General features: G+C 40.1%; 2 protein-coding genes across 4 annotated transcripts in view; one reads left to right on the forward strand and one right to left on the reverse strand.

Moving 5' to 3' along the window:
• STX18 (syntaxin 18) overlaps positions 1-4,491 on the forward strand; it is a 59,334-nt gene extending 54,843 nt beyond the window's left edge. For all 3 annotated transcript variants that reach the window (XM_066317253.1, XM_066317255.1, XM_066317254.1), the window contains 4 exons: positions 1,482-1,540; positions 2,319-2,388; positions 2,958-3,038; positions 4,375-4,491. In XM_066317253.1, coding sequence (XP_066173350.1) covers positions 1,482-1,540; positions 2,319-2,388; positions 2,958-3,038; positions 4,375-4,470 — 306 coding nt within the window. In that variant the 3' untranslated portion in view covers positions 4,471-4,491. The remainder of the gene's footprint in view (positions 1-1,481; positions 1,541-2,318; positions 2,389-2,957; positions 3,039-4,374) is intronic.
• A 343-nt stretch (positions 4,492-4,834) lies between these two features.
• NSG1 (neuronal vesicle trafficking associated 1) lies at positions 4,835-27,849 on the reverse strand. The gene is made up of 5 exons (XM_066317256.1): positions 27,635-27,849; positions 27,086-27,326; positions 23,309-23,425; positions 12,659-12,769; positions 4,835-7,443 (listed from the first exon to the last, which is right to left on the reverse strand). Exons 2-5 carry the CDS (start codon positions 27,212-27,214, stop codon positions 7,243-7,245), a joined length of 558 nt encoding a protein of 185 aa, XP_066173353.1. The 5' UTR covers positions 27,215-27,326; positions 27,635-27,849; the 3' UTR covers positions 4,835-7,242.

Raw genomic sequence — 27,849 nt, forward strand, 5'->3', positions numbered from 1 at the left:
TCCGAATACAGGTATATTAATGTTTTTTACAGTTACTGCGAGCAGATGTCTTGTGATTGCATTGAGTGGGAAAAATCTGTCTCTGCTGTTTGGAGTCATGAAAAGATCTACTTTTCTCCGACTTCATCTTTTTTTTGGTTGGTTGGTCTTGTCTTAAATTCAGGAACAACACATCTAATGACTTCTCTCATGGGATAACTAATAGGAGTGGTGATTATTTCTTTTATGCCTTGGATTTTTAGCCATATATTAAGCAGTTTGTCACTTTATGCCATACTTTGGTAGCAGAATATTTCACTGTCATAAAAGAGGCTACTTGAGAAGCCATAAATCACTGAGCTATACTGACTGCTAGAGCTTGATTTTATGTTCCTATCATGTGAATCCCTTTGTGATGCACTGGTATATGATGTGTTCAGTGCTCAAACCCTTTGTTCAATTGCCTGTTTTAGCATATCTTAACTGCTGTCTGTGCAAGCGCTCCATCAGCCCTGATTTTAAGCTGCAAAGATAATTTAGCAGTTTAAAAGGCAATCTGTGCCAGTGGAAGGTTTTAAATATCAAAGGGACTTTTTAAAGAATACTTTCTTGAGTGGATTTGTTCTATTTGTAAAGGATTAAAGTAATTTACTGTTTCTTGGCTGAAAATTTGTCTTCTCAATTAGTTACCATGTTAGTTTTTTAAGGCAGCAAGATAGGGAATTTCTAATGTTGACTTATTTGTACAGATACCCTTACAGAAGTTAGAAAAAACAATTGCAGCATGGTGGCCCCACTCACCCAAGGACCAACTGGCAGTGCTAAATCTCTTGGCTTTATTCCATTGCTCTGTTCTTGGCTTTGTCATGAGGTCACTCCATGAAAACCAGACATAGAATAGTCATGGATGTAAAGCAGTGCAGTGATGAAGCACCTTTAGCCATCTGCTACTGTGAAGTAAATGGCACTGTATTTTAGGCGATTATATTTTCAAAAATGCTCTGTTCTGTAGGTGATGTCGCTACAGAGAGCAGTGACAATGACACTTGAATGTATTGTGACACTGGTATTACTTTATTTGACAAAACCACTGGATCTTTAGAGTGGAAATCAATGGAACTGTGCAGTATGTTGCTCTCTGTTCCCCTTCAATTCATGGAGCTGGGCACCTTCCCTGAGACCTCTACCTCACAGTGGTTACTGGTAGCAATGCCCAGTAACCTTCCTCTTAGATTCTGTGGAATCCTTTAACCCAGGAGAGAAAGCTGTTCTTACCAATGAAGTAGACAGTGAGCCTCTAGTACAGAAAGAAATCTGGATGTTAAAAAAAAAAAAAAATTTTTTTCTTCATTCTTTATGATAGAAATTGCCCATGTCAGAAGACAGCCTTTCTCTGTGAGATTTACTGTTACCTTCTTCAAACACATACCTGTCATTTCAGACTCACTTCTGGGAAATTAAACCTATAAATTTTGTGTCATTTCCTTCTCCACTTTTTCCAGTTTGAACAGGAGAACCAGAGACTTGTTGGTGAAATGAACAATCTCTTCGATGAAGTCAGGTACAGTTTTGAGTTTTACTTGACAGACAATGGCCCATGCCAGTCCCATGCCCCAGTCAGCCCCTGTGTGCAGGGCACTGGCTGCAAGACACCTTCCTGTTCCTGCTCTAGTAGTGTGGCAGGAGCTGGGACAAAACACCAGTGCCCAGGAATGGAACCTTGTGCTGTCCCACAGTGTAAAAAATAGTAGCACTGGTTACATTTGGAAGGTTTACATTCTCTTTTATCCATGTTTTAAAGTACTAAATTCTCCATTTCTATCCTGGTGACTGCTGGATATCCAGCAGACAGGTGGCAGTAGGGGAGGTGCCATTGCTGACCCCATACAATGACAGGCAGTGGTATCATTCACTCTCCCCAGCTGTGCAGAACAGCCAGACAGTTACTCGAGCTAGAAATTGACTTTTGGATACCAGTCCTAGGCAAGGTGAACTGCACACACCAGAGTAAGCATATGGAAAGGGTGTGACAAAATCAACTGCTTAAGGCCCAGCATGGATATTATTATATGAAATGAAAGAAGGGTAAAACCCTGGCAGTGAAAGCTGTTCAGTGAAAGAGCACTTCTGGGGGTGCCTTTCCCAGGGCTTCACTGTGGGCTGGTTGTCTCCCAACCAGGCACTGTCCAAGCCCTAGTCCCAGACCATTGCTGCCTCACAGACAACTGACAAAGCAGTGGCCTCCTGAGCAGCCACTTACTGGGCTGGAGGGTCTCAATCTGCAGCAGCAAGACATGTTTGTGTTAGTTTCTAATGGAGTATTTCTGTTCTTTGCCAAGACAAATTGAAGGAAAAGTGGTGGAAATTTCCAGATTACAAGAGATATTCACTGAAAAAGTCTTGCAGCAGGTGAGTATAATGTAATACTACTGCAGTAAATACTACTTGAAGATTTTCTTGAGAGCATTTTGGTCTTGATTGCCAAAATTAATGAATCTTTGATACAAATGTGAAGGAAAATATTTTTTGTTTGTTTTTCAATTTCAAAATCATGATATTTACTGTTGTTACTTACTAGTATGTACCAGGAATGGAAAATGAGAGATATGTGTTAGAATGATCCCTCTGCCTCAGAACTGGTGTCCTGTTAAAGGATGTTATTTAACAGCATCCTTTCTGGAAATGTTGGCACCTTTTCCAAAAGAGCTGGGAAAAATGAGGAAGGTTAGATTTGACTCTAGATAAATGGGAGACATCCTGCTAGTCTTGGTGGTTTCCATTCAGGTTTGTAAAATCACAGATAAAAAAATTACAACTTAAATTTATTACTCTCTGCCTTTGCATCAATGAAACAAAGATGTTAGTAGTATCAGATTTTATTTTACTTTTGAGTTCTGCTTGTTCCCCAAGTTCTTGGGAGTGGGTTTTTTTTGGTAACATTCATTACTATTTCTCAATTTTATTTCTTTTTTAAACAGGAAACTGATATTGACAATATCCATCAATTAGTTGTGGGTGCAACAGAGAATATAAAAGAAGGCAATGAAGACATAAGAGAGGTAATATCTTGAAGTTGTGTTTTAGACTCTCTTAACTTTCAGTTTCTTCCAGGTGTTGCTTTAAAGACAGCACATGCAAGCTCACCCATGGGACCAGTGCAGTGGGTGTTGGGTGTCAGGAGAGGGGTTTGGGAAAACTCTTCAAGGTAGTTGAGCTTGTCAATAGTTCACACTTGCTAAGCATGATCTCAGTAGCTACATAGGACTGCAGAAATCTATTTGGCCTCAGCAGTTTTTTTAAGCATGAAGGTCACCTGGCTTGCATTTAAGCACCTGTGAAGTTTTTTTTTTTAAAAAAGAAGGGGTTGGGGGCAGAAATTGCAGACTACCAATGTAAGACAGTGCTGAAACAGTTGAAACAGAATGCTGAGTGTTAGGAGACTCTTTACCACCCTGAATATGTCTTGCATGTTCCTAGTAAACAAATCTCTTCCACTCTTCTACTAATTAAAAGGAAAGAATGTTTTCTTTTGGGAACTGAAATTTCAATAAAAACTGAGTTCCTAAATTAGGCTACTGAGTAAATGACTCACTTCATTCTCCCTCCTGAGAGCACACTGAAAAGGTATCTCAAAGATGAGTTAGCCACTGCTCTCCTCTTTGGAAAAGTGCATCAAACATGGCAAAAACTGAAGCTGTATTTTGCTTCACTTTTCACATTTTTACGTAGAACTAAGTTTCTTAAACCATCCTGAGAAACAGTAGTGAAAGGTGGTAAAGTAAAAAAAAATTTGTTACTCACATTAGTGTTTGTATCTTATAAAAAAAATTCCCTATGTAAATCAAAAAAATGAGAGCAAAAAAAGTCCCCTGCTGGTCTCAGTTTTGGAAAGGAGAAGCCAAGAAAAATATTGGCTCTGAGACTGAAATAAGTAACTGAGTTATCTCCAGAGGTGTCAGGGATTTTGTTTCTGTTTGTTGTTTTTTGTTGTTTTTTCATTTGTTTCAAGTCAGATCTTTCTAATAAAGATGAATGCCTGATTACTTTTAATCAAGGAATTTCACTTCTGGAACTTAAAAGCATGTACTTAGAAGTACTAACTTAGAAGTGGGTACTTTCTGATACAGTTCCTAATGTTTGATTGTATGAGATCTTGGGATTTCAATGGTTTTTAGTTTTTTTCCAAATGCACAATTTTAAGATTTTGAGTGTGCCTTCAGTGTGATAAATCTAAAGAGGTACAGCCAACCTGACCTGTATTCACCTGAAATTAAGGGCAAATTTTGTTGTTTCTCTTGTGGGAGGGAAGGGTGATGCCACAAACGGGTGTTCTGGGTTGCCACTGTTGAAACTGTATTTACTGGTATATGGTAACAGGGCTGACTTCCCTCACAGGCCATCAAAAACAATGCTGGATTTAGAGTGTGGATCCTCTTCTTCCTTGTGATGTGTTCATTCTCCTTGCTTTTCCTGGACTGGTATGATAATTAATTAAACATACTATTGGCTCCATGCTCTGTTTGTAAATGGTCTGACATTTTTTTAGTGGAGGAGGGTATAACAGCATACCTATGTATTTTATGCATTTTCTTACACCGCTATGACAGAAATATTTTCCAATAAATAAGTGTGTGCATATATCCATTAGTACATTCATTTTAAATCCCTGTATCAAACATAAAACCACACTTACCCTCTGGAGAACATAAAAGTCTTTAAAAGAACTGTGAAGAAAGCTACAAGCTGGAGCGGAGCTAACAGAAGAAAAAAACAATGCTGGTTTTGTCACAGCCACCCACCTGGGCAGTGGAAAGTCCAGCTCCCATCCCAGATCAAGAGAAAACTGTTACTGTGCAAAAGCATCTACACTGTCTCAGGCATTTATTTCATCACACCACTTCGGTACACAGTGATCACTTTGCACATAAATGACCTTTACTTCTAATCCTTTGAAACGACTTGACTCAGAAATCAGCTTGATCTAATGGTAGTAATAATGATAAAGAGCTTTACTTGTAAGTGAAAAGAGAGAATGCAACACAAACAGATTGTGCAATGAAACAGATGTTCTGGAACAAACCCAAAGGATAGACAATTGAAGTCAGACTCTTCAAAGTACTGAAACTAGGAGCAATTTGTTGACTAAAAAAGGTCTCAAAATCAAGTGTAGGTAAGACTTAATAAACTGCCTCCAGATAAATCAGAGGGAAAATGGTTTTGTCTTCAAGAAGCATAAACAATCTGTTTCTCCTAGAGCATAAGGCTTACTAATTTTTATTGTTTATTCTTACAAGGAGAAAAAAAAGTTGTTTCTCATCAGTATTTACTTATGCATTAAAGTTTTTATTGTCCTAAATTTAAGGGGAGGAGATGTAATGTGAATCATTTCTATTTAGGACAGTCTTGGGAAACAAACGTTTCCATTCTACAAAATCTGAATGTCCTCTACAAGTACGTTGACATGAAATGTGTGTGTTTTCCTACCTCTCTTCTGAAATGTATATTTCTGTACATTTTATGCAACAGGCACCATCATTCTTATTCTTTACTCTGCACAGAGTGAAAATGTCAAAAGTTACACATGAATTAATTATGTTCAATAAAGCAAATGCCTGTTAGAAAACGTAAACATGGTATGTTTTAAAGATCTTAACATAAGCTTATTATAGTTTATTGCTTCTTAGGCATTCCACATATGATGACTTAATAAAAAGCCTTTTACAGCTGCACTGTGTAATGCACATTTCCTATTCAAATTTAGAGCATTGAGTCATAACGGTTATTTTTACCATATTGGGATGACAGGCTTCTGCAGGAGAAAAACAGAGCTGATCACATTTGTTCTCCTGTAGATTTTGAGAAACAGACTATACTGATGTTTTCCCTTAATTTTTATACAGACTCTACCAAAGAAAAAGGAACTTTTGACATGTCCACTCTCCCTTGTCCCATTCAAGTTACATGAATAAAAAGGCAGCTTGCTCAGATGCTTCACACACTTTTGTATGTTAAATTAATAAGATCTTTTTATAATGTAATTTAAGATTTATAATAAAAATGACAACATGATTTCACACAAAGAATATGTAAGTTTGTAATTACAATGGAACTTTAACGTGCATCCACAATACTACGTTCTTCTACGTCTTTTCCCCTCCCAAGCCATACACAAACAGTTCTACTCTTCACTCTGTTTCACATGGAGCTCTAACAGCCAGTTGTGGTACCTAATACACTACTGTTTCACTTGTGATGTTCCATGTTTTTAAAAGTATCAAACTGCAAACCATACTTAAACAGAAAGCTTTCTAACTAATAAAAAGGGAAAATGTGAATGTAATACATGAGAAAATTTAGACATATTACTCCTTCAGCTGTATCCAACAAATGACACAGTGGACTACATGTACTGTGAATAGGCTTTCTGTCTCTTTACTATGATCAAAAGATGTAGTTTCTCATTAGAACATCCGGAACACTGTGTATTTTTTACACTATCCTCAACACCCACCACTAAAACTGCCTGTGTTTTTCCATAATGTCTATCTAGTTTGTGTTTCAGTGCACATCCTTACCAAGATGCTAAAGCCACAGTGGAAATGCAGTTAAATCCTGTTGACAGCAATAAGAAAACATAGAGCATGCCTTGTTGCAGAGAACTTCATTATCACTTACAAAAAACAGTAAAGGAAATGTAAGGAAAAATGCGACCTGACAGTTTCCTTCTCCATACAAGTCATTACAATATGCCCCCATGTCAGTGCTATCATTCTTGCTTGAGTCCAAACTAAACATTACTTACAGCTTTCATCTAAACAAGAGATCACTCTAGTTATGGCTGGGGTGTTTCAGTTTGCAAAATGACAAAGAATTCAAAAACTTAATAAATTAAGTATCTGTTCAGACAACAGAACACATGATTTATCTAAGGTCCAAGCCCTGAAAATCCAGTGACAAAATCTATCAGTATCCAATGAACTGCAAGAACATATCTAACATTGGATTTTTTTTTAATGTTGAAAATGGTGTCAAAGCTCTACAGCAATGCTGATATGCACCTGGGGTTATGCCCATGAATGTTCTGCAGCAAGTTTTTGTTTTCAGTTTTTTCTTTTCTTTTGCAAAGCAGTATCAGCAAACAGAAGCAGTTACACCATAAACATGAGTAACCTCTAAATTATCCATAATTATATTTAATGAAAAGTTCCTTGAAGTCCCTTAGTTACCTTCAAATGACATAGTTTTAATAATGAGCTTATGATACTAAGCTGATTTCTCAGCAGCTTCAGTCTCCTGTTCAGACAGTTTCTCTTCTGACAGTACTGTCATCCACGGGGACACGGAGCGCGTGATGGTTTGTTTGGCCAGGTTGTAGTGGTTTATGACTGTGTAAAATTTCCCTCGAGCGCTGGAGTCTTGTTCAGAGTAGTAGTTTTCCAACCCAGCTGGAATGCATTGATTGTTCTGAAAAGAAAATCCACTGCTTAGATTTCAGATACAGCCCCCCACCACACACACACACATTAATCAGGTTAGGGTTTTTTTCACCTTTTCCTTTTAGTCTTAATCCGTGAGTCAAGATGCAGCATACAGCAATCAACTATGTTAGCAATTGTCCTGTGTACAAAATGTTCTTCCCTGCAATCCTTCAACTACTCAATGCATTTGCCAGGAAGACCAATCTTGGTTTATATGCCAGAATAATTAGCATACAAGAAATGTGCTTGCTTAAAATTATTTTTAAAAGTATTCCATCTCCAGTTCCAGCCACATTTTGCTTTTTATTCCTGCCCACCAAATTCCAACTGTTTGGTTTACAATTACAGCTGCTAGTATCCTACTGTTAGATTAACTTCAGGCAATTTGCCCTGGTGTTTGCAGTCTGGGGGACAGAAATTAATACAGATATATAGGTGCCAAGGTATGAACAGTTTTGCGGCCCAGTAGTTCACACATTATAGGGAAAACTCTGTGGGTGGCCAAGCGTATGTGCAAGTGTGTACACACATACAAAATACTTCACTCTTGATTGTGAGAAAGATGTAGCCAACAGCAGGCTTTTAGAAAGCTCTCTGGAGCTGTGAGACTACATTATTTCACTTCCCAAGACTAAGGGCACTAAATAGAACCTGCTAGATGCTCAGAGCTTTGGAAAGTGAAATAGATAATTTAGAGAGTACAATAAAAGTCAAATCCATTTTGCTGTCATCTTAAAAGCCAAGTGAATGTGCCTGTGCAGTGGGTTTGTCACATGTATCACCATCCAAGAACTCTTCCAGTCACGGTGCAGGAAAAGCCTACAGAGCTCATTGTACCAAAGAAAAAAGTTATTGAGACATACACTGTGACCCCCAGGTTTTGCCCCAGAAGGTCTTGGGGTCTCTGCAGGTCCTCTTGCCACACTGGCCAGTCCAGGCAGTCTTGCCTTATACTTCAACATGTTAGGGCAGTCACCTTAGCAACTGAATTGACTCTTGTAAGCTAGAAGTAGCTGCAGCTTGAGGAACAAGTAATTTAGTCATTTCTACTCTGGCTATTTAAAAAAAAAGTAGGATATTTGGTCTTTTTGTTTCCAGCATCAGAGGACTAAAATTTATAATACTACAGCACAGCAGCTTTGAACTGCTACTGTTCTTCTACTCAGCAAAGAAAATTTTATTTTGGGAATTCCTCAGCAGAAAAACACATGGAAAAATTCCATGGGTTTCAGGACCAGATTCTACCTTAAAAGTGTCCACATTTACTTCTGAGTTGCCTTTTGTCAAAAGGCATAAATAAGCACCAGTAACAACAGTTTCAAATGGTTTTAAGTCATAAAGCAAAAGATGGGTGAAGACCCAGCACACTGTCATGGCTTAATACTGATTTTGCTTCCTAAAAAGGCTAGCATGTAAGAAATCATCAGAAGGTAGAAAAGAAGAAAGGGATACCTGCCAAAACAGAGAGGCCCACAGGTAGTCAGAACCTGCCTGCCCCTGATGAGTGCAACCATGTGGCACATCTGATGGCTCAAAGATGCCTGGCTGTCACAAGACTAACAGCCCTCCCACAGTCAGCACCTCACTGGCTCAAACTTGTCGATGTGACAGAAGCCTCGAAGTGTGTCAGACTCCCAGGAGTGCCCAGAGTTTCCACAGCCACCCTGGTTCCCTTTATCTGTAATCTTTTGTCAAGGCAGCAGCCAGGGCCAGCCTCCCTCCCAGTTTTATTGAAGGAGCACCACAGAGCAGATGGGATTTAACCCTGGCTAAACAGCACCTGTGTTCAGCACTGTAAAACAACAGAGGTTTTTCCATGCTTATAGTCAATGTATTTGCCAGCTGCAAGACTGAGACCTAGATTTATAAAAAACATAATCCAGGAATAGGGAATAGAGCTATTTGATATGCACATATTCATTTACATCAACCATGTCATCTTCTGGAAGTATTATCCATGTTTTATCTGGGATAACTTTCACTACTTCTGATGTGATAAAATGACTAAGAAGCACATAGACACAGACATATTTGTAGTGATTATTTCACTCAGTCATGGGATATAATCACAATCACAAATATTTAAAGTGGGGAAAGGAACACAATCCATTGAACTCATGAAATCTCCCAAGGAAATTCAAGCAAATACAATTATTAGAGCTGAAGACAAGCTAAGATTACTGACAGTCTGGAAAAAACCTACAGAATCTTGTGCTGCCTTCAGAAGCAATTTGCTTTGTAGCAGGCAAAAATGACTCAGTAATGGTTTGGGTTTTTTTGTGGGGGAGAGGCTTGTAGTCACAAACATGCAAAATATCTGACAGAAGAGCCTAAAGAAACACACATCAATTTCCCTCTTGACTGCAATTTTGCTCCCAGGATTTCATGATTCTAGAAGAGATGGGAAAACATCTCCTTTTACTCACTGCCCCTTGTGTACTGCCTAAGGACAGCCCCTTGGTTTAGTTCCAGTCAAGGCAAGCCATGCAGCACTCAGTGACTGAGTGATGGGAGCTGCTGCTGCTTCTTACCCTGCCACTTGCCTGGGACTTTCAGCTATGCAGAATACTTATTTTCCATCCTTTTTATTTTGTTTCCATGGTTCCCAGGTGAGAGAAGAAGGAAGGCCATGAGGAGAAACTGGGATGCTCCAAGAGTGACTTGCCAGTCTTTTTTTCACAACCCTTCTATTTTGGAAATTAGTTACAGGTTATGACCTTTGATGCCAAAGAAAACCCTGGTGGTTTGTCTATATCTGGCTGAATTAAGAGGATTCCTTTTGTTCCTTTGACATGAAGACCCCAGTGGTACTCACTTACAAATAATATCTTCTGTCACATTAACTTTGCTGGGTCAGTAATTTAACAGATGATGGTAGGATCTTCTATGTACTGAAATGACTTTGTTCTATTGTCCACAAGTCTGTCAGAACGCAGGTGCTTTGGCAGCAAAAGCTGAAGGGTAACAGATCCAGTACAGAACATACTGAAACCCTGGGGACATTCTTCAGGATGTAAGTGCACTCAGGTCTTTGTGGTGAGTCTCACCAATAGGTTCTGATGAGTGCTCCAGAGAAGCAATCTGCACAGCAGCAATACAAAGGCTGTCTCAGAAAGCTTAAGCAAGCACAGAAATAAGACTGCTGTACAAAGGAAAACGAGCACCTTTTTAAGCATACCTTCATGCCCTGGAGGCGTAGTACAGCAGAAACCTTTGGAACTGCTCCATGTATGAGAGCATCAAAGCAGAGGAGAGTGAGTCTGACTCAGAGCTGTGGTTAGCTCAGCCTTTATGCAGAGATTCCTGCAGTACCAGGCTTCCTGAGGCAGGCACACCTTTGCCCTTAACCAGGAAATCACATCAGCATCTAAAACCTGGGAATATCCAGGCCAGAGAATGATGTTGAGTCCACCTGAAACAGGAAGCCAGTCCACAGAGACACTGGTCAGAAGGTGACAGACTTCCTGTTTCCTAGGACATCTGTGCCAAGCTATGCCATCACATATCATGGGCTCTACTAAAAAAATACACAAATAAATACAAAGTCATCTTAACAGTGTCAGTTTTCACGTCTTGTGTAAACATCCTTATCCTGTAGAACTCTTTCTTAAAAGAGTTACATGACCAAAGATGGTGTCTCTCCTGGCATTATGCCATCAAGCAGCTGGAAACAAACTATCAGCTCCAATAAAACCACCAAGAGAGTAACCATGATGCAGCCCTATGTATGTGCTGCACCCTATAAACAGAGCATGAGCTATGGGATGTTCTGCCTAACTTCTGTCCCAAGCACAAGACCCAAGAGACACAACCAGACTCTGGTCACAGGGCAACTGAAATATATAACTGAAAAATGAGAAAGTGTTCTTTCCTTAAGTATTTGTGATACTGGCAAGAAGAGCCACAAGAAGCCAGAAAGCTGCAACTCAAAGGAGGGGACAACTTGGTGTGAAAGGAGGCAAAAGCAGGAGGTTGTTGCTAGACTCACACGGGAACGTGTAACTGGCTGTTCCTGCCAAGTCAGGATCACATCAAGACAGGCTTGAAAGGAATGTAACAGTCCATGTTCCAAACTGCTCAATGCCAAGAGAAAGCTTAGGGGGAAGAAAGGCCTATTGTCCCCTGAGACACGAATACAAGAGGGGCTTCAGTGCCTGAGACAAAAAGCCAACAACAGAACCAAAAGATGGATCTCCTGAGTTACAGCTAAATATTCTAACCACTCTTGCCCTTGAACAAAGGGGAAGAAGTAACCAATGGAATGCTTGAACCTGAATTAATCCAGAAAGGTCTCACTAATTGTAATTTTGGACTAGATTCTTGTAAGATACTTGTGCTTGACGTGACAGATAAAGTCTTGAACAGAATTGTTGAGGAGTGCTGAGGCAGTCATCCCTTCTTAAATCCTTTTGAAGTCTGTACTGGGTACCCATTTGATTTATTACGTGACTAAATATTATTAAAAAATTAAAGGGAAGAATGCCATTATCACTGCTACTTTCCTTACCTCATTACAGCCAAGTTCAGCTCTGCTAAATTTACAACTCGGAAGTCAATGTTACTTTTCTGACTTTCAGCCCAGGTCATAGCAAAGGAGCCAGCACCATCATCTCACAAATAAAGTGAGCCCAGCCTCCCTTTTGGTTAGAACCAGTATTTTTTACAGTAAATCTTTTACAAAAAGTGTTTTCCCTTTTTTGGCATCACTTTGGCAGTAGGGCTCAGAGGTCACTGTTCTAGAACAAGAAGTTCTTCCTACAAAAATAACCCTGAAGTAACTCTACTACTCCTAATGAGAACATCACTCTACTTTTTCTTTGACACATATTCCAGATTTTTTTTTCTCCACACTTTATCATTTTCTTATTTCCTAAGACACAGTAATCTGAAGGAACGTGCAACATTAAACTGTATGATCCATAAATGAGGGCTTTGTCCAGACAGCTGCAGGTGAAGTTAGTCTGAAAGACACCAGCGTTTAGACTTTTGCTATATGTTCCATGTTTACAGCATTAGTAAAATAACACTATTATATATTGTGCAATAGTACATAGTAGTATTGTGCATAGCAGGAAGCACACTAACCTATGTAAAGAAACACCAAATATATGCAATACAGCATACCTTAATCAAGGTTATGCCTAAAACAACACAGAATATTACATACTCTACTGTTTTTCTAGAATGGGTATGCAATTTACCTTGAAAACAAATCCTTCTGGACAGGTATGATCGTACTTGTACACCTTGTAGACTACCAGAAATACAACGCATGTTAAGAATGCAAGGGCAAAAAGGACCAGCACAGTTACCTGTAAAGAAAAATAAAACATGCTTATGTTAGTATTGCACTGCTTATTCTATTGCTGCTTGTTACTGCAAGGCAGCAGAAGTCAGCTGTGAATGCACTTTACAGTAAAATCAAGCAAAGGATAAACCCAGCTACTTAATTATTCAGGGAGAACAGAAAAGCATCATGTAAGTGCTTCTACCCTGCCCTTCTCGGAGAGTAAGAGGATCATTTGGGCAGTGGCCCATTGCCTGTGTACTGCAAGGCATTTTTTGACTGCATTTCTGTTCAAGGCACATGAGGCCAGGACATGCCAAGGTAGCTTTGTGTCTGCTGTTTTTTCAGTAAGTGGATGATATAAGCCTAAGTCTAGTTTATGTCGGCTGATAGGCATGGTTATTTTCCCTGTGCCTGTCCAAGAATGGAGTCAGGTGATAAGTTAGCACAGGTGTCATCCAGAGGTGACTTGCAGGGCATGGAGAATGCAATGTCTACCCTCTCTTGTTAAGATCAGAGTTTGTTGCACCTGCTCTGAATTTAGGGATAGTTACACCACAGTCTGCATTCTTGGTTCATGTATAGGTTGAAACAGTACTACTTCATCACACAGAACCTGTACAGGAGTAGTTCACTGCCAGATCTGTGGGGAAATATATAACGTTCAACACTGGGCTGGCCTCCAGGAGTTATGTGGCCCCTGTTTCACAGTGCTCACAGAGAAGCCATTACAGACAGCCTTGTATGGCTTTTTCACCATGTCCTTCAGTACCTCTCTGCCCCTGAACCTGGGCTGCAGAGAAGTCCAAGACACACCTTAAGGCAAATCAGTGTCAGTATCAAGCTAACCTTTCCCAGGTACACACTCTGAACAGCTGGAGACCAGCAGCCTTCTGGTGTGTCACAGGACAGGATTACCTTTAGAATTACATCACCCATTGACAAGAGAAAGCACAAGATTTTGTCCAGCAGTTACAGTACAGAGCTCTCTAATTCAGACCCATTTTTGTGGAACGTGTGAACTGAACAAATAGCATTCATTACCTGGGAGAGTATCCCAGATGTGTGTTTTTATTATTCTAAAACTTATACTGATAGACATATTAGTAGGTCATGGAGATTGCACAACAAAAGTGACTGAGATGAATTTTCTTTTTGGCAATTTAGAAAGAAGCAGACATGTGCTACAGCATAAGAAACAGTAATAAACACAAACAAGATTATATGATTCATTTTTTAAAACAAAGCATAATATGATCTAAATTTTTAAGTAAGATGAGTTAACCAGCTATATACACCTCCTGAAAAGAGAACTTAGGCGTATCAGGATCAATTAATTGAAACAAGAATAATCTGGTATTTGAAAAAGCAAAAAGAACAAAAAATTTTAACTTTGCCTCTTAGTGAAAACAACCACAATACACCCACCTTTTGATAAACCTCTGAACTAACAGAGTTTGCAACACTGCAAACTGTGTGTGGCAGTGGTTTTAGGACATTTCAGGACAACAGTAAACTTAAGGGACTTCTCATCCTGTGAAAGCAAATCTCATCATGGGCAGACAACAGCAAGTGCTGTATTTCCTGGCTGAAACAAGGTTGAGTATTGTGTGTTGCTGAAGCCAAGGATTTAGTAAGGACTTTTGACAGAAAGAAAATAGGCAGAAAAATGGAAGGCTGGAATAGAGGCAAGGAAAACTGCAGGGCAAAAAGTAATTTAGCAGGAGAAATGTAGATATTAATGTAACAATAACAACTGAAATGAGACATGGAGTAAAGGACCTTTCTGGTTAATAGGAGCAACATGTTCAGTTTCAAAACAGTCACTGGACACAAAAAAGAAAAAAAAGTATTCCTAATTAATTTCTGAAAACTTCACATTGATAACAATTTTCGTTTCTAATTAGTCTTTCTCCAAGTTTATTATTTGCTTGCATACACAAAAATGAACATGGATAGCTCACTCTGTCTTGCCAACCTTGTATGTTCTCCTTATATCTCACGTGCCTCAGTATGTCCTACATGAATCCAAGAGAAAAAGGTCATTTTCACCTTCCTTTCTGGTCATTCTCTGTAGCCCAATTTAATAACAGACAACATAACACTCACATATACATCCCCACTCCTGGCCCAGCTATGCCTAGCTCAGCCCTTCTGATAGGTTTTTTGTCAGGCTCTGACTCCACACAGCTTTCAGCAAAGGTTGCTCCCTTTAGGAACAAGGGCATCAGGCAGAACTGCTATGGCACAGATCAACTCAGCTCATATTTGTCTCCACCACAGATAGGAGCTAAGAGTTTAAAATGTTTTGAAAAATATTCTCAAGTGCCGAAGTATTTTAACCATATTTCCTGGCCCTTGCACTAGCAGCCGGTAGTAGAACTGTAACATTATTTCCCAGCTGTAACCATTCTGACATAGAGATGAGGTCTTGAGAACATACTGAGACAATACACTAAGAAGCTGCTTTGTAATTGAGACTAAATGTTAAGATAGTAAGAAAAAACTGTATTTCCACAACTGCTGCAGGATCACTCTTCAAAGCTGCAAAACTGCTATGAGAAGTCACTGTTTTTTAAAAGAAGATAAAAGCCCAGTGTTATGTTGATTGCTGGAGCCTGGCAAGTAGCAAAGCCATGGCCTCAGGGATGATTTGTTGAGACCTGTTTTCAGTGACACTCTGGAGCTGTGAGTTCTCACTGTTTGTACAAGTTCTTCCATTGCCACACAGTAAGTCATGGGAAGAGTTCTCAGGGGTCCTGCTTGAAAAATCTCACAGATTTTTCTCTCTCACTTACTGTATTTCCTGATGTTACTAATTTTGGTATTAACATGTAAATTTTTACTCTCATTATCTCCAATGATTTGCAATCACACTCCATTTGCAAATCCCTAATCAAGTAAGCTCTTGTCTCCTTCCTATTAGGAGAAAAGCTCCCTTCTCTTACCATCCTTCAGGATACGAGTAACTTCTATTTAAAGACAGTTGCAGATGAAAATGGCACAGCAATGGATTTCTTTCCAAGGTGATTGCCATCACTTGTTAATCCAATCCACTTCTCTCTTTTAAATTGAAAATCCTTTTCTTTCTTCTAATAGCCATTTCTCTTCATTCTCATAATAATCCACCACTGATGGTCCACAATGGTCGGGTCCACAATGGTCGGATCCCCATGTCCACTTCCGAACCTGAGGCAGTCAGCTTCTTTCCCTGCACTAACACAGTGCAACCCTACCTCTGTGCCTCACCCTCTGAGCCCTCTCCTCCTAGAAGCTTTTCAGAAATAAAAGCATGAAAAAAGAGAAAGCAACAAGCAGCTCTTCAGACCATAAGCAACCCAAAAGTTGTCATTTTATTGCTTTCTTCTAAGCAGATTTGCACACTTGCTATAAACTAAAGTTATTCTCTTCTTACCAGCACACTACTCAAAACTTGCCCTCTCCCTCAGGCAGGAGCAGCTGCAATGCATGAATGAGCACTACTTCCCTTCTTCTGGAAGGAAAATCTTTTTTGTGGTAGCCAGCTGGCAATGCAGGACCCCACACAGTACATTCACAAGCAGAAATCTTGTGAATTACTGTGATCATTCACTGCCACATATATCCTGCAGAACTCCAAGGTAACTGTCACACCTCAAGAGTGATGGGGTTTTAAAATACTTTTCTTGAAGTAACTGTAAGATAGGACAAACAACCATTTCTTTTAACTAGGAATTCAAAGTGTGATTTTGCTTTCATCTTGAGTGTGACATTTAAAGTTAGATTTAAGGGGATCTGGCAGCAAAATGAAGCGAACAGAGAAGATGACAAGATATTATGTATGTGGCAGATTTTTGAATAGATTGTAAGTGAAGAGCAGAAGAAGGACAACGTCTAGCCAGAAGCCATTAGAGTAATCGAAATGAGAGATGACTAATGATTGAACTAAGCAAACCCACAGCAAAAAAACCTGTCTTCAGACTCTGTAAGCAGTTAGCTGAACAAATGAAACTCACCATATCTGACAACTACACTATCATGCAAACAGCTTGTGATAAGGCCTTTACCAGTTCTAGCAGATCTTCCCCATCAGTCCATGCTACTTTGCCTCAAATGCAAGCCATATTTTCTCTGCGTGGCTACTGCAGTTCTCCTCCTTCCTCACTCCACTAATGTTTATTTGGACTCCCTTTTTAATCAAGCTGGAATACTACAGCAAAATTCATCAACTGCACCAACAGTGCCCGCTTCTCTTCACACCCTTTCCTGGTCATATTTCAAGGCATGCACAAGTCTACCCTTTTTGCTCCTGTCAACTCCATGCATTCTGCTATTTCTTTTATCCCACTGTCCCACTAAAGTCTGGGTACCATCCATTTCTCCTCTGCCTTCACTTCTACTTGTCTAATGCCTCCTCTTGGCTGAGATTTTTTCATTAAGCCACTTATACTGTGCTGTTCTGCTCCATGCCTTCCTTTGTGCTTTTTCTTCCACACAAACTCATGCAGAAGCATTCCTGTTATTAGAAGAACTAACAAGATATGCAGTGATTTTCACTCGTCAATCACTCACTGGCTCATGGTCACATCTCATCTCTGCTCTACATCTATGCATTATCTATTTCAACTGCAGTCTCTTGGGAACACAACTTTCATTTCTGTTTGCTTTGTAAAGTGGGAGGCACAGACCTGCTGCCAGCACTGAACAAGAAGAGTGAAAACATACACTTACAGAGCACCTTTCATAGGAAATGATTTATAGCCAATTAATGCTTTGCTCTCACCAGTAAAATGCAAGAGACCTCTGGGGTGAAATACAGCAACTCTGCACAACCACTTAGGACAGGAAATTAAGATCATTGCTATCCAATTTAAACTACATGAGAATTTTAGGCAGACGGCCTGTAATTACAACAGATTGTGTCTGGCTACATCCCACAGACAAAAATTCGTAAAACATTGCATTGACTTTCTTGCTAATGGCCATGACCTCCACTTCACCTCTCTCCACTAAAATCCTGCATCTCCAGCTACACAATGCCCTCTACCAGCATGTTAGACAACACAAAAATCAGCTTTCCACTTATCACTGCTTTTGGAAAATTATGTCCTTGTTTGCTATTACCTCAGCCTGTCCCTGGAAGTTTAAATGAAAAACATGCCTGAAACTACACACTCAAGGATTAAGAAATGGTCACCTTGTGGGAAATGGCAATGTGGAAGAAAACAGGAACATTTACATCTATACATGCAACGTTTGACTTGTATTCATTTACAGAATAATGCAAATTACACAGAACAGCCCGGTGCAGTGTCCTGTACTTGCTATGGAAATATACAGGATGACCAGTGACTCAAAAAGACAACCAGATGCCTTGTTTCAGGAGAGTACTTCTAACATTACATGTCACATTTAGCTGTATGACTGGTATCCATCTATTAAACTCAGCTTCTTCACCATAACATTCTCATCAAAACTTTGCACTCAAAGACTGTGATAGTTCGGGGGCAGATTGTACAGAAAAAGCAGCAGAAATCAAAGCACTGTCCTTCTCAAACAGAAATGACAAAAAGTCAGGAATGTCTTGGATGCTTACCTTGATATGACTGGGAGTAGCAGCAAAAAAAGGCAGGCAGATTCATGAGGTAACAGAACAGTAACAGAAAAGAAGCTACAGAACCAGAGCTTATTAACAGCAACAGTGCAAGACAACAGGAGCCGTCTGCAAGGGAATTGATTAATGAAACCTGAGGGACAAACTGTTACACAAAAACAGGTTAACAAGGCACTGGCCTTGAGATCCTAGAACTGCAGCTTAACTCAGCTGCTCATGGCAATATTCCTGTCATCATCTATCGTACAGTACCATATAGTACCATATATTGTGTTTCTTAAAAACAGGGATCTGAGGAAGCAGTTCAAGAAACCCTGTGGCACCAAGATAAGAACCTTACTGCCTTCCCATACAAACCCAGAAGATATTACTGAGGCCAGGAAAAAGGCTGCATAATGTTATTACGGAAGAGGAAAGAAACTATTTAAGTGATGCATCTGGAGAGATCCAAACATCATCTGTGTCACCTGTGTGACTGGTTCTGTTCCACTAAAAGGATTTCTAAGGGAGACAGTGGCAGAGGACACCTGACTTATAGCAGGGGAGCTGTGTTAAGCATCCACTCTACTTAAATCTTACAGCTCTGACTGTAAAATTCCTTTCAACTAAAAATTTAGCAGGAGGATTGTCAATGTCATATCAGAGAATACGATGAAACATTAAAAAAGTGACAGTTGCCATGCAGTGCCTTTACTTACATCAATTGTTTTAAAATAATTGTTACATTGAAAGAATCACCTCCTTTATTTTTCTTATTTGAAGTTGTAATGAAAAAAACTTAAAGCCAGCCAAACACACTTTTGAGCAACTTTAATCCTGTGAGTAGTTCCACTGGAGAAACAGAACTACTAGTGACAGAGTGCTAGAAGAGTACTTCTCCTGTGACAGGCACAGAATCTACTTAAGGAAGTGATACCTGTACAGAAATCAGTTGATATCTCCTGCTCTTAACAGACGTTTCAAGTGGGAGCAAAGAGCTACTCAACACACAAAGTAATTACACAGCAGCAAACAGAACTGTTTTTCTAGTCTCTGATTATTCTTGCAGCAATAAAAATCACTGGCATTACTAAGGAGAGGTACAAAAGTGTTGAGGTAGAAACAAGTTTGAGGGATGCCCCTTTTAAGACAGAAAAAAACCCTGAACAGTTAGATATATGTTGCATACATTTCTGCAGTCTTAAAATGACCAGGTAAAACTGTGAGAACTGATCTTGAAGTTTCAATTTCTCTTTCATAACCTCATGCAGACATTTCAACATCTACTTGCTACTTGACAGTACACAGTTTGCATGGGGAAGCTTGAGGCTTTGGCTCTGCAGTTAGATGTATGTAGAGATGTCAAGGATAAAGCCAGAAGAACAGAACTGCCTTTGAACAGAAACCAAAGGCTGAAGGCGTATCACAGCTTGGGTTGATTTAAGGGCTTGAAATTTATTATGAAAAACCAGTGTTTGCTTTCAAAATACCTCTAAATGTTCTTTATTGCGGTTTTCTCAAACACAGAAAGAAAAAGTCATGCTTTGCTACAACAGATTTTGTTTAAACTGGTGTGTTTGTACACAACTGCCAGCTGTAGCCCAATCAGTGGGTGCCAGAGTAGACATCCCACTACAAAATCCAACTAGAGGCTGTAAAAACACTGCTCTGTCAATGGGGGAGGCAAAGGTTTGGCCTTGGTTAAGTCAGACCATCAGTTTTCTTTTGCCCTAACTTCCTCCTGTGCTGTGATTCAGCCTTTGTTGCTCTGGACAGTGGACAATTTACAAGAGAGAAGAATCTGCCTTGTTCCAAGTTGCTTTCCAGATGTGAAGAACCAACTCCCCACATCAGCCTACACTGTTCAAAGAACAAAAGCAAGACTTCTGTTTCTCAATGGGAAATAATCTTAAGTGAAAAAATAACATCTTTGCTGTGGTTAGTGCCAGAAAAATAAGTTAAGACAACAGGGTTCTCAGAATCAGGAAATCTTCACATTCTTTTTGAGAGATTCTGATTTGAATTCAGAATGTGGCTTCATAGAGGAAAATTACACTTGCAGCTTTCTTTGAAAACATTCTCAGCTCTGTTATAATAACTGTGGTAATGTGAATTGAATGCAGAAAAATACATTTTATAATTGATTATTCACTAGGTGTTAAAACACTAAATGATCTACATGACATCTGCACATGCTGGGGTGACTGCATTTGTTAAAAATGTGTAACTTCTCAAGAACAGCTTTAGATGATCTGCACCGCTGAATCCCAAAGATGCAATCTGCTTTGTCATTATTTACGAAGTACATCCTAGAATACACATGTGAATTATTTGTAAATATGACTGACTGACTTGCTTTATTTTTAGCACACCACTTAGGCTGTGTCTTGTGGCAAGCTTGTGCATTGGTGATGTACCATACTGAAGTCATTAAAATGGCATCTGAAAGATTTTCATGAACACAAGCCAAAGTCAATATCTCACCAGTTAAATAATGCATTTCGTAATTACAACAAATATTTAATTTTCAAACAAATATCTTTTTGCTCTCTCAGAATCAACAGCAGAAGTTAACATGATGGTTCACAATTAATAGGGACCCAGGAGAAAACCTCACATAATCAGTACTTTTCATCTACATATTTATAAAATATTATCAACTATTCATGTAATATTTACTACTGGGAGTGGTGAATACAACCATCATCCTTGCTGGAGAACTAGTCAGTTTTCTTTAAAATGTTACAAGCAGCATAATTCAATTCTAGAACTGTTATATAGCAATTAAGGGACATTTTTAGGACCTGAATGTTCTGCATGAACATTTTTTTCAATTAACTGAACTAAAATTTTCCTAACTGATCAATCCTCATACTCTTCTTTGGAAACCTAGACTTAGCCACAGTGTGAATCACCCTGCAATTCCCAAGAGATACCAAATCTTACTGAAACCTCTCTCTGATGCAGTAGTTACCTAGCAGCAAAACCTAGCAACCCTAGTGCAAGATTAATCCTGAAGCGATCATCATAAAGTAATATCTAAAGGATATTTTATTAAAGTATGCCATCCAAAGGTACATAAAAATGCAATGCAAAAATCCTTGGGCTTTTAGGTGTTCAGCTACACAAATTAGAAAACACTACCCAACATCACAACAAGCTATTTATTTGTTTTCAGTAAAGTCTCCTTTGCTCAGCTTTCCCAACAAAGACAGATTAAACCCCCCAGATTTACAAAAGGATGCACAAGCCTTTTATGTGACTAAGATATTCAAAACCCTTCTTTAGCTACAATTTAATGTTCCAGCAATGAAATCCCTTAGGCCCTACTGCTAAACTGTAAGTGCAGAGTTCTTCAGGTAGGGACTCTGCTCAGCTGCTTGGAACCAAAGTCCTATCAGGGCACTCCAACTAAAAACTGCCTGTCCTTTCTTTCTACAATCTAGTAAGCATTTTCCAATCACCTTGGTGTGAGCAGGACACGCACAAAGACAGCCAGACATAAGCTCTCCTTGTTCTGAGCTGTCCATTTGCTTTTGCCCTACCCTCACCTGAGAGGAAGGGGATTACTCTCAAGGACTGGTACTATGGTGCCGGGAGGATTAAGAGTGAATGTGAGTCAGAAAATAGCATTTTCCTTGAGGAATGGGATGTCCTTGCTCCAAACCAAGGAACAGGAAAAGCTAGAGCTAGGTTTCTTAGCTCCTTAGTAAGACTGTATTACATCCCATAATATCACATCATCTTGTCTGTCTGGGGTGGTTCCCCACACAGCTGACTGAGAACCTGCACGCTTCACTGTAAGGCTGAGGACTCCACCAGGTGAATGGCACTTAAAACATTTGTCGCAGCAACACTCTGCAAAGTTCCTTTCCAAATATAGTCTAATCCCTCCTTGAGCCTTCATTTTGTTTGTTTAGCATGCTCTGATTCCACTGAGAGCTGCATATACACTTCTGAAGGTCAGCTTGGGCCTGGGCAGCTTTTAGAGCACTGCTCAGGCACAACAGTACCAAAATCTCGGGGTGTGCCCTAAAACTCCTACCATGCAGACAGCTTAGAACAATGCAAGAGAAAGAGAATCCACAGCTTTACTAAAGCTCTGTATTTTCCCCTCATACTAAATGTTAGGCTTTCCAAAGGTATTTGTACTTGTGCATTGAAGAGTGTGGTTTGCCTACTGCTTAAAAATTCTTTGGTATCCTTGGGTAAGATGCCAAATTAAAAACTGAAAACCTGCAACCTTACTGTTAAAAGAATAGGGGAGCATGAGCTGAAGTACCAACTTTCCTGCTTTGTTTTGATTACATAGAACAAGAAAAACTATCCTCTAGTGGGGAGGGGGAAAGATACTCAAACCTTGCACCAGTTAAACTCTCAGGTTTCCTATGGGCCTAATGAAGGGAATGATAAGGGTGTGCACACAATCTGAGTCAGATTCCTGCTGAACTGCCATGTGACAGTAATAGTCATCACCAAACCGTAAGATTAAACTGGACCAGGAGAACTGACACAAAGGAGCTCTGGTATATATCCCTAGGTTGCCAAGCCATATTTATAACTATAAAAGATACATAATGGACTATGACAGTGCTTTTAAGAGAATGGTTTGGCCACAGTGATTAATAAGAAGCCAAAAAGAATATAAATGTTCTGGTGGTTCTTGTCCTTCAGCACAAACAGGAGCTTTATCCATGCCATGAGCACTCCCTGTGTGCAGCCCACACACACCCTGGCAAGCCACACTCTGACACCCACACACTGGCAGAAACGCCTTCAGAATTCATCTGCCAGTGAGGGATTACAACCAATAATGCTGCAAGATTTGATTTTGCTTCTAACAGTTACATACTGAACAATTATAACATGGAATTAATTTTTCTCATGTCCAGCTATATCCACAACAGGCATTCTGTTATAGCCAGTTCTGACTACAATCAGCAATTGATTTTAGACACTGACTCATTAACATCTTCACACGGCACTGCTTACCTTAAATCTTTCTGAAACCCCTTCAGTGATGCTGATTGTGAATTCAGCTATTTTAGGAGTGCGGAACTTTCCCTTCTTGCGATCAGGTTCATATTCTGTTTTTGTTTTGACCACAACCTTTAAGAAAAAGAAGCAGTCACAAAACTGTCAACTAAAGCTGGCCACAAAACCCTTAATTATTCTTTAACTATATCTTTCCCATCCCCACTTTGTGTAATTCTTCTTTGAAAGCTCTAAATTATTAATTATTTTTTCCAGTTTATCAATCATCAACAGACTTACCTCTCAAAGTGGTTTTGATGAACCTACAGGAAGACTTGTTATGCAACAGTTTCACAAGGGTTCAATTTTTTCATCTGTGGCGATACTCTGCTCTTATACTAGGCAAGGATAGGTCAAATCCAAATCCCGGACCTTCCCACTTTGTATAGTTTGAAAATAGCCATCTCCATTTGCTTCAGGAAATTCCATTTTTGTCAAGGATTTCAAACTCGACACCAACAGAAGATTATTGAAGAGTACCCATAAAATCTGGCAGATGATGATGCCATATTCTTTGATGGCAGGATTTTGAGTTAAAAAAAAAAAGTGAAATAAACCATGTAGTCTGTTCACCGTGTATGCTATTCACCATGTGATAGACTATGGCCCTTGGCACTCTTATTTTTAACATCTAATTTCTGAATTATCAGCTGCAAGCAGCAAGATACACACGAACCCTTGTGTTAATGAGATTTCTTCAAGGCTCTTCAGTCTATTCCTTGCTATGAACTACTGCCCCAAGCTACACAATTTAGCACCTTACCTGTATTCCCAAAATGAATTCATTACGTCAGTTGTAACTCTAGTGTTCTCCTAGGCATTCTAATCATACGAAATTTTCATATACCTAACCTATTTGCCTCATTTTTGTCTTCTGCATTTTTCAGGAACTTTTTCCAAGTATCATTCTCAAGCTAGGGTACAGTTTATTGCAGTGATGGTGCTACTACAATTTGCTCAATTTCCTCTGTTCTTCCAAGTAATAAATATCTACTCTTTTAGATTTTTGAGAACCAAATTCTACCTTTAGCACAGCCCGTGGTATTAACAGCAAATACATTAATCCCAGAAAGGCCTGGGTTGGAAGGGACCTTAAAGGTTATCTTGTTCCAACCCTATGCCATGGGTAGGGACCCCTTCCACTAGACCAGACTGCTCAGAGCTCCATGCACCCTGGCCTTGAACTCCTCCAGGGATCGGGCATCATCAGCTTCTCTGGGCCCTGTGCCAGGGCCTCAGCACCCTCACACTAAACCTACTCACAGTTTAAAGCCACTCACCCTTGTCCTGTCATTACATCCCCTTGTAAATAATCTCTCTCCATCTTTCTGAACTGAAGACAGTGACACTTCAGGTAGCCAGACACTGAAGTGACAAAAGCTTTGAGTTCCCTTCTTCTCACTTCCCTGAATGGTACCTAGAATGTGTAACTGTACCTAGACTCAGTACCATAAAGTTTATTAGACATTTTCACAGTATTACACATATTTGCTCATGACATACGTTTAAAAACTACTTATTTAAAAGTACCTCTTTTCAGCTATAATCAGTAAGACAGTACTTATTACCTATTTAACTTTATAGCTGCCCAACAGCATCGTGGAAGTTAACTGCCTGATGATTTCTGGAATGCTTTTTAACATTATAGTTCCCTTCCTCCCCCCTTTATGTTGCATAATCTCAGGCAACTCAAATCACATTCAGCTGACACTGAATGTACAGTTCTAACTGCTTGGTTATGTAATGTCTTCTTTTGTTTAACATATCTAAATATGAATTTAAATCACTTCATCCCTTTAATTTAGAAACTGTCAAAATCATCAAATCCTTAGTGCTGTAGTCACTACTGTTGAAGAAGTTATGCTTCACTGCCATGGTGGAACCTTGCAAGTGAATAATAAGCATAGATATATGAAGTATATATTCCTTTTCATTATACATGAGTGTGTGAATACTTCAGAATTTGATCTGTGTGTCAATCTTTTCTTAATATTGTTTCTTTTTTTCACATCAGTTGTTCTGCTCCTGCCTTTGATTCTCTAGCAACCAGTAAAGAGACACTGACATGACTACCCAGTTACAGAAAGACACCAGCATGACCAATGAATTTAATTTTCCCCCTCTGTTTGCAAAAGGAAAAGAAAGCTTATATACAACTGGACAGTGGAGAGTAGAAGAACCGATCACATATTCCTTTATTTAAGTTTCTAGCTTAGCTGGACATTTGCTTTCATTCAAGGCAAATGCCACCCAAGTGGGTGGAGTCCTGCCCCATTCTAGTAGGAGCAAAGGGGCTGGCACAGAACCCCCTGGGTTCTCTACAGAGGCTCTGCTCAGGTTAAAGCTATTACCATGCAGATCCCTCCGTCAGCCTTCTGCTCAGCAGTGCAGGAGCAGATCAAATTCCTCTGGCCATTGGTCCTTGGTAATCGGTTATATCCAGTCACCAGTTGGCAGATGTATCAGACACGGTAAGACTTAACTTGTTCTAAAGCCTTAGGGTGTGATTTTGTCCTCAGTTACAAGATTTACACCCATGTAACTGAAGGCATAAAATGGACCCTCAGGCTCCTGAACAGCTGTTATGGCTTATTGCATTTACGCCTGCCAACTGGTCACCACACACAACACAGAATGGTGTTGATAGCAATTAAAATGGAGGTCACACATTTATTTGTATTGCCCACAAGCAACATTCTACTGAAAAAAATTTTACAAGCTAAAATTTTTTACCCTAGGTTAAGACTGTGTGATTTTTTTGAGGTTGGAGGAATGTATACCTAGCAGTTTAATCAGAAGTAGAATTCAGCTTGTGGAAGACACAAGGCCAAAAAATAAAAACCATATGAAGACCATAAAGCTTTTTATTACCAGATGCATGTGGGAAATTACAAGTAAGAATCCTATTAAAACAAGATACTGAAAACCCTGACAAAATCCTACTCCTGTGTGCCTCACATGTAGCAGCACTTACTGAATTCTTTACTGTGAGGACAATAAACATATTTACAGGCTACCACATCACCTTTCTGAATCTTTAAAATCAAATCCCTAATAATCAAGACATTTAATGAGGAATGCAGGAAGCACATTTCCCTTCCAACCTGTAAGCTGCTCATTGGACTGCCCCCTGCCAGCTACACGGGATATCTGAATCACCTATTTGGAGATTTGTGAACAAAATAAATTACCAAGGAAAAACGTCAATGGCCTGTTCTCATCTCATTATTTTAGCTGGTCTGGGGTTAGCACTCTTACTGAAGCACAGAAGGAAAATGGAAGTTCTCTCTGTTGCCTATGTCTGTCTTACAGATAAATAAGGCAGGGCTCTACTCCCACATCAGGGGGACATTTTTTGGGTAGAGAAAATCGGTATTATTCACACAGAACAAACAGGACCTTGTAGATGCAAGAAAGAAAGATACAGAATAGGAAGGGCTACGACAATACAGCATAGATAAGCTTACATTTGTATAGTATGTGTTTCATGCAGCAGCACCAAAATCTCTATGTGCTTACTGCTAACATTTCACACTCATTTTTAATGCAAATCACCATTAATGGATTTTCATGAGCTTAGCTATTTGGGTTTTTCCCTAGAGGGAACTAGCATGCCTTGAAACATCCCATATTTCTTGTCGTTTCTAAGCTGGTCTTTACCCATAACCTATTCTTTTGTTGTTTGCCTGAGATTTGGGTGTGATTCTCCAGGGTGGAAACTAAAGCCTACTGTACCTTATCAGGAGGTGGGAACTGGAGCTGATTGACATCCAGGGGTGTGATCAGGGGGATGGTGTCAAATCCATCCTCCAAAAGGGGCTGCTTTGTGCTCTTCTCGCTGAAATTATTCCCCAGTTTCACCATTCTTCCAGGATAGAGGGATTTTTCTGTTGGCACACACAGGAACAGGCGCACAGAAATGCAAAATATCAGAAACCAGACCTTTTCCCAGCCCTCGGGGGACCTGAGATATCTTCTGGGAGAAACAAATTTTAAAAAAAAAAAAAAAAAGGGAAAAAAAAAAAAAGTGCTGGTCGCTATGACTCGGTTAGGTATTGGCGTTCTGGGAAGTACGATGACCAGAGCTTCTACTATCAAAATTTAAAAAAAAAAAAAAAAACCCACGGAACATCAGGCACACAAAGCAGCACCCCAAACCCCCGACACGTCAGCCCGGTGCGGCACCGCCCGCAGCCCGCGGAGCGCTCGGGAGCGCCATCCCCGCCGCCCTCCCCGCCCGGCTCCCGGGGCAGCCCGGCACGGCAGCGCCCGCCTCGCACTCACCGCCGCGGCTGCCGGCCCTGGCTCGGGGCGCGTCGTTCCGCCGCGGCCGCGCAGCGATGGCGGAGCGGGGGGCGAGGCGGCGGCTCTCCCTCCGCGGGTGGCTCTGGGCGGCCGCAGCGCCGGGGCCGTGACGCAGCCGCCGCCTGGCTGAGGCAGCTCTGGAGCCGAGCACAAAGGGGCCCCGCGGGGACGAGCGGGCGGCGGCTCCCCCCGGC

The sequence above is a fragment of the Sylvia atricapilla genome, chromosome 4 (assembly GCF_009819655.1).
Source record: "Sylvia atricapilla isolate bSylAtr1 chromosome 4, bSylAtr1.pri, whole genome shotgun sequence".
Classification (NCBI taxonomy): domain Eukaryota; kingdom Metazoa; phylum Chordata; class Aves; order Passeriformes; family Sylviidae; genus Sylvia; species Sylvia atricapilla.

Excerpts from the sequence above, each read along its gene's own strand:
- NSG1 (XM_066317256.1), bottom strand. The coding sequence starts at position 27,214 with ATGGTGAAACTGGGGAATAATTTCAGCGAGAAGAGCACAAAGCAGCCC. Across the intron at positions 12,770-23,308 it reads GGGTTTCAGAAAGATTTAAG|GTAACTGTGCTGGTCCTTTT; the intron begins GTAAGCAGTGCC and ends TTTTCTTTACAG. Across the intron at positions 7,444-12,658 it reads CAGAAGGATTTGTTTTCAAG|AACAATCAATGCATTCCAGC; the intron begins GTAAATTGCATA and ends TTTTCTTTTCAG.